This window comes from Littorina saxatilis, linkage group LG14, assembly GCF_037325665.1.
Source record: "Littorina saxatilis isolate snail1 linkage group LG14, US_GU_Lsax_2.0, whole genome shotgun sequence".
NCBI lineage: Eukaryota > Metazoa > Mollusca > Gastropoda > Littorinimorpha > Littorinidae > Littorina > Littorina saxatilis.
In genome coordinates, this window is record NC_090258.1 from 38,297,370 (window position 1) to 38,308,544 (window position 11,175).

The following is an 11,175-nucleotide window of genomic DNA, read 5'->3' on the forward strand; positions in this document are numbered from 1 at the left end:
ACGTTGAAGTTTTTGCAGACGACATTGCTGGTGGAATTGAAACCGGATGTGATTGATCCCCAGCAGTTGGTTTGACCTCGTTTCCTCACTGCCTGACAAGGCGAGAGAGAGAGCGCGCACTGAGACAGCCATCCAGTAGAATGTAGGTCCGTGCATACACCATGCACGACCCTCGTCTTGATTCCCCCTCTACGTTAAAACATTTAGTCAAAACTTGAGCATTTGAGTTTGTTGGTATTTTTATTCCACATTTGACTGTTACTTGGCCAACAATGGCGTAATACGTTCGTGAGACATTTGGAAAATGTGTAGGTCAACATAATCCGAATCGAAACAAAGAACAGTTATTTCATCCCCTTTCTGTCTCTTTTTCTAGGCTGTCAAGTTGTTAAAACTGCAATAAGATGTATTTTAAAAAGTGTAAAAAGCGCTTGAAGTTGCGGTGAAACGCATTTCATGCACGTCCCAGGAAGGCATTTGTTTTTTTGTTTTAATTTGAAACATTTTTATTGCAAGAACGTTGTTGAATTATGTTCTAATAGTTTTCCGAACCGTAATCTGCAGAGATCATGTCGTGCACTTTCAGAGTGAGCGGGACTCACTTTCTAGGCTGCTTATGATGAATACCGTGTGCTCTATCTGTTTAGCTGTGTCTATATGTGCATGTGAAGATCAAAAATATGTACTGGTAGATCTTCGTTTCTTTTTGCTGTTTCGCAGATTAACGATGGAGGAATTGTGGGATCCCTGTCACTTGGTCATTTCGATGAAATGCCAACTCCGCATACGCTCAACGCTAGTTCGAATCAGATGTGGATCTACTTTCACACGGATACCTCTGTGACCAAAACTGGATTCAGTGCGGATTATACTTCAGGTAACATCTCTTCTTTTTTTACACTCTTTGACTGCAGTATAATAATGTTCCTTATACGATCAAACACGTCTTTTTTAATTCCATATAATGTAAAAGGTTGTGTAAGGCTTTGGAAAAACCAGGAAAAGCATACTGCGACTTTTTGAGTATGTGCTTTGGAAAGCTAAACCATTGTGTAATTAGCAAGCATGCGCACTCGTAATAAATCACTGCAGGTTTTTTTTATTTTTTTATTTTTTTATTTTTAGCTGCACAAGACTTTTCAAATAGCAACGTTCAGAAACAAAAATGGCACCCAATGCACAAGGAGATTTTTCACGGTTCCAACCAAAATCTACGGTCCTGTAACATTGGAATATTTTCATACCTATATTTTTTATCATGGTCCTTGAGAAAAGAATATTTCTTACACTTAGAAAAAAATAATCTTCGGCATTTCAAGTAACACGTGAAAAATGAAAATCGCAACAAAAATATATGATTTTTTTAAAATATGACAGCAATTACTCACTGCAGTAGACGATGAATTATGGAATACTCCAAGTGAAAGAGACGGCCCACTTCCGTGTTGGCCTTTTAATCTTTACTTTTAAACCAAACTTTATTACCGTTTTCATTTATTCATACTCTGTATCGATTTGTTGCAGTGCCTTAAATCCTGTTCTGCAAAGCCCTGATTATTTGAGTTGAGGAGTCGGCAGAAGACCGGTCTTGCAGAATCTTTTGATTTTTTTTTATTGTGCATAGTTTTTCCATTAATGCAAATGTTCTTTTTGTGCTGTATGATTTTGCACCTGTAACATTACCGGCACGCTTGGCCTAGTGGTAAGGCGTCCGCCCCGTGATCGGGAGGTCGTGGGTTCGAACCCCGGCCGGGTCATACCTAAGACTTTTAAAATTGGCAATCTAGTGGCTGCTCCGCCTGGCGTCTGGCATTATATATGGGGTTAGTGCTAGGACTGGTTGGTCCGGTGTCAGAATAATGTGACTGGGTGAGACATGAAGCCTGTGCTGTGACTTCTGTCTTGTGTGTGGCGCACGTTATATGTCAAAGCAGCACCGCCCTGATATGGCCCTTCGTGGTCGGCTGGGCGTTAAGCAAAAAGAAAAAAGAAAAAAAAACTGTAACATTTTTCGTCACAATAACAGCGATTGTGTTTTCAGCGTAGCAATAGGGCCTTCTATTTAGACGAGACACGTATAATGCCGACAAGTCGAAGACGAGGCGCATTATACTTGTTCGAGTCTAAATATCGGACCCTATTGCTACGATGAAAACACAATAGCGTTTATATAGCTATTCTGACATTTAAATTATATATGTGTTAAAATCATGTTTTTGTCAGCAACAAGTACCAGAATGGTCCATGTCATTAATTGCAGACGACGGTTCCCTTTCCGCATTAAGCCACGGAAATAACCGAACATTGAAAAACCCACGGACCTGTATTATGGAGAAAACTCGAGATAACCGGATGTTTAGCATTACGTCAATATGCTAGGAATCATATGACGTCATGACGTATCATGCTTGCCTACGTAGATGGTATGTTCGAAAGTCTGACTTCTGTTGGGAATTCGCGTGGTGAAGACTGCAGTAAATCTGTAGATGATAAGAGAACAAGATAGGAGAACAGAAGAAACGACTAAATGTTTCAGACCGGTAACTTCATTTCAACATTGCACTATACAATGGACGTTCTATGTGACAGGAGTTTGCTGATTTTGTGTTAAACATTGGAGAGATCGTGTGCTAGAATCAGGGATAGGTCCCTTCAGATTGCAGCTTCTGGACATTTGCAAGGTTTGTTGCCTGTTAAAGAACTGGATTTTACACGTAATGTATGTCATGTACAGTAAGCAACAACAAAAACACACACAAAGCAAATGGCATCGTCTGTCGACTAGTCACAGAAACAAACCTGGCGAGGTATGCGTGTACTTTATACACGTGGAAGAAACCGGAACCATGCGTCTATGTTATTGCCGATATGCTTTTGGATATTTGCAAAAATGGCCGACTTCCGTAGTGTTATGCTTTGGTGATCAGAAAAGGGATGTGTGAGACCATCCAATCACAGCCCCCGAATTCCCCCACGTGTCCATCAGAATAGCTATATTGTCCTATGCATTCGGTTTGTACCATCTTTACCAGCTTTGTGTGCAGTCCTCAAATTGCTTATATGGGTTGTTCTCAGAAACATGTGCTGTGTACAGTACGTAGAGCTGAATTAAGGGGTCTATGTCAACCAAAAGAGTGGGATTCCCTTAGGTGGAGTTCCTGTATGCGTATTCATTTTTCAATCAAGTTGGTTAAAATGTTGGTATAGCAATCTTTGAGAAAACTCGGACTATGGGATTGCATTTCAGTTTGGAAGCTTTACAATTATTTAATGATTTAGGTCATTCCAAATCTGAAAGTTCTGATTAAAACACAAATTCTAGTTATCGATTCATCTTATTCTTCATCAACTTCTGTTTCCACCACCACCACCAACAACAACATGAGTCACGTGAAACGAAATTAATACATTAAGTCAATCTGTCAAACTCACAGAATGATAATGGACGCACTGCATTTACTACCCTTTATAAAAAACAGGATGCGTTTGAGGGCAGACCTTTGTGATGAGGCCGTTTATTGTATTATATATTTTGGGATACAGGAGACAATACAGAATACAATGATGTCAACTTTGTGATTCAAATATCGACTTTTAAGAAATAGGCTAAATTCGAGGGAACATTTCATTAATAAATGTTTAAAGGTACCAAGCTAAAATGCAATCCCATAATCCGCACTTAGTCAATGATCATTTAACGAAAATGTCAAACAAATTGATAAAAAACTGTAGCCGTGAGGGTGCCACCTCAACTTTCGCAAACGGTAAAATATGACGTCATCAGATAGCCCTATCACGAATCGGCTAAAAAGTTTTAAGCAAATGCTATCAGAAACGTGTGTACCAGTTTTCATAAAAATCCGTTCAGTAGTTTTTGAGAAAAGCTTTTCTGTTAAGCGCTGTACGCGACTACGCTATACCGACTTGTCACTTCAAGTAATCAGCGCGCCGCGCGGGCCGCTACGTTTTTCATGTGAATCATACTAGGTCAGCGCTTTCAGTCTCGGTCGCGGGGTATCCGCAAAGCATTGTCTTTCTATGCTACTGTTAAGAAATGTTCATGGCGTTCAGTCGGAGACGAGTAAATTACCAGAGTAATGTATGATTATTTTCATGGAGATCAGTAACGATTTGGTTATGTTGTGGTATTTAGATTATTAGTAGTTTGGAGAACTTCTGGTAATTAGACTTTACTTTATTTGGTGTTTAACGTCGTTTTCAACCACGAAGGTTATACCTTCGACTGTTTTCCGTTTGATTTGGTCTTGTGGTATTATACCCATTCCCAAATTTGCATAAGTATGTTACCTTTTATTGTTTCGGCTAGCAGTAGTAATGTTGTATAGAAATGTATGAAGCGGTCACCCCTACGGTTAAAACGAGTATGCTGGGTTATTTTCTGCAGAAAGCAGAGGGCGATAGGAAAACGTGGCGAGTGGATGTGTTTTTGCTTTGGGGTCAATGGTTGAACGGATAAAGTGTGTATTCTTTTTTAGGTCCAGGTATATAGTGTGTGGACAAAAATAGGAATGTGTTGCTGATGAGTATTCGTTTGTGGTGAACAGGGAAGTGTGGTTTTAAATGGTTTTGACGTTACCCTTAACGTTATTCCGTTTTTTTATCTTTGAATTTTACTTGTGCTAACATTAGATACTTAGTGAGTACAGTAGCTTTTGATTTTCTGCCATAACCGTGATTTTGTTGTTGCCTTTTGTTCTTTGATTCAATAGCGAAATCCTCGAACTTGTATTTGTTTACCAAAGTGTTCGTGGCCGTATGGGTGCGTGACGTCATCGCCCAGTGTGTCTGTGTGCAACAGTGCGTGCCTGCAGTGTGTATACATGTGTAACCGAGTGTGTGTATGATGCAACCCGCGTGTACGAAGGTCCGATGCAGGACTACAACTATGCATACACAATATTTTACTGAGAACTACCCATAGGCACATCCCGAAAGACTGGCTATCAGCGAACATATCCTCTGTCTACAAGAAGGGCGATAGGAACAAAGCTGAGAACTACCGCCCAGTGTCCCTGACCTCGGTTGCCTGTAAGCTCCTTGAGCACATCATCTGCCACCATCTTCACAAGCACTTCGAACAACATGGAGTGCTATCCAGCCGCAACCATGGGTTCAGGACCGGCCACTCATGTGAAACCCAGCTGCTCACCACCATGCAGGACATTCTGTCGTCCCATGATGCTGGCCACCAAACTGACGTCGCCATCCTTGATTTCAGCAAGGCTTTCAACACTGTCCCGCACAAGAAACTACTCCACAAGCTGGCCCACTACGGTGTGCAAGTGTCCACAACTGGCTGACCAGTTTCCTGACCAAGCGGAAGATGAGGGTTGTACTGGAGGGCGAGGCATCTGAAGAGGTAGAGGTCGAGTCCGGCGTCCCGCAAGGCACAGTGCTGGGTCCGTTGTTGTTCCTGTGCCATATCAACAACCTCCCAGACTCAGTCCAGTCGTCTGTCAGACTTTTTGCGGATGACTGTCTCCTCTACCGCCAGATCCGCACCCTTTCAGGACCACCTTACGCTACAGGCAGACCTAAAGGGCTTGGAAGAGTGGGCCAACCAGTGGGGGATGAGGTTCAACGCTAAGAAGTGCTACGTCCTCTCCACCAGATCCACATCCCACTACTTCTACAGCCTCGGAGACACCATCCTCCAACAGGTCGAACAGAACCCGTACCTCGGCATACAGATCTCAGCCGACCTGAAGTGGGGCCCCCACATCACCAGTCTCTGCAAGAGGGCAGGATCTACCCTAGGCTTCTTACGCCGGAACCTCCGGAACTGCCCACGTGAGTGCCGTCGCCTTGCCTACATCACTCTTGTCAGGTCCACCCTTGAGTACGGGGCGGTGGTCTGGGACCCCTACTACAAACAATTAAGACGTTGAGAGACTCGAACGCATCCAACGCCTAGCCGCTAGGTTCATCATGAAAGACTACGTGTCCAAGGACCCAGGCTGCGTCACCAAGATGCTAGAGTACCTCCAACTTCCTACACTCCAGGAACGCCGTCAACAACTTCGCCTGACGATGCTGTTCAAAATCATCGATGGACTTGTATCTGCCCTACCCCCTGACTCCTTCCTCACCCCGGTGAGCGTATCTCGACGCCGAGTCAAGCCTAAAGCCTACGAGGGGTATGAGAGCCAAAACATCCTCCAGAGACAGGCAACCAATAACAGCCGCTGTTTCAAAGCTCCTACCTCAAAGACAGATCAATACAGTTTCCAGTACAAAGGACTTAACATTTCTTACATACTGCTTGACTAAAATCTTTACAAACATTGACTATATTCTATACAAGAAACATTTAACAAGGGTAAAAGGAGAAACAGAACCGTTAGTCGCCTCTTACGACATGCTGGGTAGCATCGGGTAAATTCTTTCTCGTCCCAACCAATATGGGACTCCACCTAACCCGCGTTTTTATTTTTTTTAATTTTTTTTTTTTAAGAATAAGCACTTAGAAACACTGGAAAGTACAAGAAAAGAGTGATCAAAAAGAAATTATAATCAGAGGGAGGGATATGGAACAGCCAAAACTGAGACAACTACTTTTGTAATTTCTACCAGAAGAAAAATAAATACCAAATAATTTTAACTTTGACTGAACATTTTTCAAACATGTACCCTGAACATTGATGATTAAGTCGATGCATCAGAGCCACAACCATGTATCACAAAATTTTGGATTATTTTTTTTTTGCACAGGATTAAAGTTTGCTTCATCAAGATTGATATCACAAATGCCTAATTTCGATAAGTAAAATATTTCAAAGGTTATGATGGAAAAATGGTTGTTGCACTGGGCTGAAACACTCACAATCTACAAGCAACAACCATGTATACGGCACAGTCCTAGTGTGGCTTGTTGGAAAAAGAAGAGAGAAGCAGATATAAACGGGCCACTACCAAATACCTCTGTCTTGCTAGATTGTGGTTTGGGGGGAACTCTAGTTGAGAGTGATTCTCCCCATGCCAGAGTGCAGCATTATCTAGTAACATGATTGTTCCCCTTGAGGAGGGCTGGGAGCAGTGGCCCTTACTGGGGCAACACTAAATCAGCTGTCAGCACCACGACTGTGGCCTGGGGAGTCTCGGTGCCCAACGGGACTTTTTATCTCAACAACCACACACCTGGGGGCTCTAATGGTACCCTTTCTCACGCTCTATTATCTGCTAGTTTAATTTCTCTTCTGCACTGGGACGTTTGCTTTTCATTTGGATGCTTTACTCGCAACAAACAACAGCCACTTCAAGTGCTCCACAGTTTGCAATGTATTGTACATTGCGGTAACTTGGTAAGTGATTTACTTGTTTTTAATTTTCAGATAATTGAATTAAGAAATGTATGATTGGTTAACAATTCACCAAATAGATAAAAACTTTCTATCAAAATGGAGAGAACAAAACCTGTGATTTTCTTTCTTTCTTTATTTGGTGTTTAACGTCGTTTTCAACCACGAAGGTTATATCGCGACGGTGTCCTTTGCTCCTTGAAATATTTGTTTATGGACAGTAAGACCAGTCTTGAGTTTAAAGGTTGACACGCTGACACAATTATGCACAATAGCAACATGCCCCCACGAAGAAAACTGAGCGATTTGGATAGAGGAAGGGCAATAGGATGGCTACAAAACGGTGTTGCTGCCAGGCAAGTGGCCCAGAGGCTTGCAGTGGCTCCCTCTGTCATCATCAGACTAAACCAGAGATTCCACGCAACTGGAAGAGTGCAGGAGCGACAACGTTCTGGTCGGCCCAGAGTCACCACACAAAGAGAGGATCGCTTCATTCAGAGGCAGGCCATGCAACAAAGAATGGCTACGGAAAACAACATTAGGCAACGCCTACAAGGTACCACCAACACTGTTGTTAGTGGTCAGACGATCCGAAACCGCTTACACAACTTTGGCTTGCGTGCAAGACGTCCAGTCCGAGGAACAACCCTGACTGCTAATCACCGAGCAGCTCGCCGAGCCTGGTGCACTCAACATGTGAGGTGGCAACGTCAGCAGTGGGCTCAGGTGTTGTTTACAGATGAGTCCTGCTTTGGCTTGGAAACTGCTGATGGTCGCATCCGAGTGTGGAGGCGTCGCGGAGAGCGCTTCGCAGAAGGTGCTGTTCTGGAACGACAGCGTTTTGGCGAAGGCTCTGTGATGGTCTGGGGAGGGATCAGCACACGTCTAAGGACACCTCTGTACCATGTAGTGGGCAACTTGACCGGTGTCCGCTACCAGAATGAGATCCTGCAACCCCTGGTCGTTCCAGCCCTCCAAGCGATCGGCCCTCGTGCGATTCTTCAGGATGACAACGCACCTCCCCATCGCTCTGCAGCTGTAAACACCTTCATCCAGCAGGCCAGGGTCAACAGGATGCTGTGGCCAGCCAACAGCCCGGACCTGAACCCCATAGAGCACATGTGGGACGAGCTTTGTCGTCGGGTACAGCAACATCACCCTCCTCCTGCCATCTGGGTCAACTGCTGCAATGGCTCCAGCAGGAGTGGAATGGAGTTCCCAGAACATTCATATGCAACCTGATCCACTCCATACGCTAACGATGTGTTGAATGCCTGGCACACAACAGAGGGCACACGCTTTATTGACACTGATTCACATTGTTGTGAATTCCATTTTCGAGGGTTGTCACGTTTGACACTCTCTAGCAGAGAAAGGGGGAATGTACGTTCTGGCTCACCGATTCCGACAGACCCTAAATATTAACGCAAAATAGGCTTCTGGACTAAACTTTTACTAAAATGAAACATGCGACAAAATCAGAAAAATACTGCATAAATCCATACCAAAAAAAATACAGTAAAGTAAGGTTGTTTTGAACCAATGCCGGGTCTGTCGGAATCAGTAACCCAGAACGTACATTCCCCCTTTCTCTCTGTGCAACGCTAAATTTAGTTTCCATTGAAATATTAACTAGTTGCAGCCAGCGTGCGTATTGATCCAATCTGCCCTTCGTCGGCAAGCCATAACTACCGTATTGATCTGGTAAAAACAAACAGCAAGCCTGTCTTCTATATTCCTCCAATGGCAAGACAAGATTAAATCATGTGATAGCAACAGTTACGTCACGTCCGCCCAACACTTGGTATTGATTGTAACATAGCCGTAGTGATTTTGCCATTTCATTCCGGACTCGCCTGCCGTGCAGTTGTGTTTTCTGTGAGAGAAGTGTTTTTACTGTCACTATATTTGCTAAATATTTATGTCTCAAGATAGCATTTCTGAAGAATTAGAGAGAGAAATTCTTGAATCACAAGTTGCTCATCAAAATCTATTAGATTTTTCAACACAGTCATCAACTTTAATTTTACATTCACCAACTATGGATATACCGGAATCATTGAGTGAATGGAATTCTGAGCAGTTTTTAACTATTGAAGAGCACCTCAGTTACCTCAACAATTTTGTTGAAGTATTATCGCAAATGAAAAATGAAGGGCCATCTCAGAGTGGAAAACTACCTAAATTTCCTTCACGCCCAAAACGGAAACTTTCAGATTTGTATGGAGGAAAACCAAAGAAAACCAAAACAACAATGACGTTCAATGAACTCCACGAATATTTAAAGTCAAAAATTGTTGATGTAAGCATGAAAGTTAGGAAGGAAGTGTTCTTTTTTAATCCGGAAGATATCACATCATCAGCAAGTGCCATTGAAAAGTTAGTTGAGGGATATAGACACATACAAAGACAGGAGGCAACTTCAATGGGCTTCAATTTGCAATATGGAATGGTTCTAGAAATCGCATTTAAGTTTTATGAAGCAGAACAAGGCATTCATAATGAGACCTGGGATGGCTGGTTGGAAAGAAACGTTAAAATTTCTTCTACGTATGCACGGAGATTGAGGGAGATTGCCCGTTTACTATTTCCATACAGAGCCAAATTCAGCACAGTTGGGATGTCTTTTTATGAAGTCTTCAACATGAGAAAAGAACTCAAAACCATGTTTGAAAAGAATGAGGATATCAGGCTTTATTGGGCTGAGAAAGTGACGTCAATGGTTCCAAATATACATCAACAGCAATCACAAGAGTAGGCTGCAATCAGGTCACGCAACTGCCAGTTGCGCCAAAATAGGTCAACACCCTGCTTCGCGATTGGGCTGAGAAAGTGACGTCAATGGTTCCAAATATACATCAACAGCAATCACAAGAGTAGGAAAAAAGAGTTAGAGCTAACACTGCAATCAGGTCACGCAACTGCCAGTTGCGCCAAAATAGGTCAACACCCTGCTTCGCTTCGCTTCGCTTCAAAGGCTGCCTTCGGGCGGCCGCCGAGTGTTAACTTATTCAATTGACTTGTTTATTTGATTCAAGCTTTTGATAAGTGTACTTGGTGGCTGCTTTGAAACTCAACAAAGCCTACTGCCCTTTCACAAACACTCCCCTTTCACAAGCAACGTTCTCTTCCCCGCTGCAGTCAAAACAAAGCTGTCATAGCGGGTTTTCCCGATTGACAAAAATTCTTATTACACACTCAGACTATTTGGAGTCGCGTTTGTTCTCCAGTGTCCAATTGCATAAGAATATTCTGGTGATGAATAAACGCGCTTTGTGTCATTAGCATCTAAAGATTTCTTGTTTACAATAGTTGTGTTGATCTGATGAAGCGCGGAACTGATCTTAGGGTTGTCATGGTGAAACACTCGCTTCTGAAACAGTGCTTCCTTGTAGTTATCATGCGATATGCTCGACTTTACAACCTGTTTGCTTACACCCTTTGCTTTTTTAACCACCCCTTTCTCACTTGCAACACTGTACATCTTTGCACGCAATCCAACATACTCCTTAATTATCTTCCCATTCATTTCATCTTTCATCTTTCCAATAACCTTCTTGTTAACATTTGAGTGCAATGGTGATTCTTTAGGGTAGTCGCAAGTGTCATAAAAAGAATCTTTTCCTTTTACTGCAGGACTTTCAGCTTCTAGATCTTTGTAAATGTCATCCGCTGGAATGTCAAGTAAGAATGAATCTGTGTCTGTGTAAAGTACTCTCGATTTGGGATATCTTGGTTTCAAATAATCATACAAAAACTCAAGCATCAACAGTTTTGACAACTCTAGCACAGTAAAGCCTATGAATACTGGTTTGTCAAGCTTGACTACAAGTTTTTTCATTAAGATACCATACAG

At 42.6% G+C, this 11,175-nt stretch overlaps 1 protein-coding gene across 1 annotated transcript in view; it reads left to right on the forward strand.

Annotated features, from left to right (window-relative positions):
• LOC138947725 (fibrillin-3-like) overlaps nucleotides 1-4,749 on the forward strand; it is a 70,516-nt gene extending 65,767 nt beyond the window's left edge. Inside the window, exons 25-26 of the mRNA XM_070319265.1 lie at nucleotides 721-877; nucleotides 1,525-4,749. Of these exons, the coding sequence (XP_070175366.1) occupies nucleotides 721-877; nucleotides 1,525-1,532 (165 nt within the window). The 3' untranslated portion in view covers nucleotides 1,533-4,749. The remainder of the gene's footprint in view (nucleotides 1-720; nucleotides 878-1,524) is intronic.
• The last annotated feature ends 6,426 nt before the right edge of the window (nucleotides 4,750-11,175 follow it).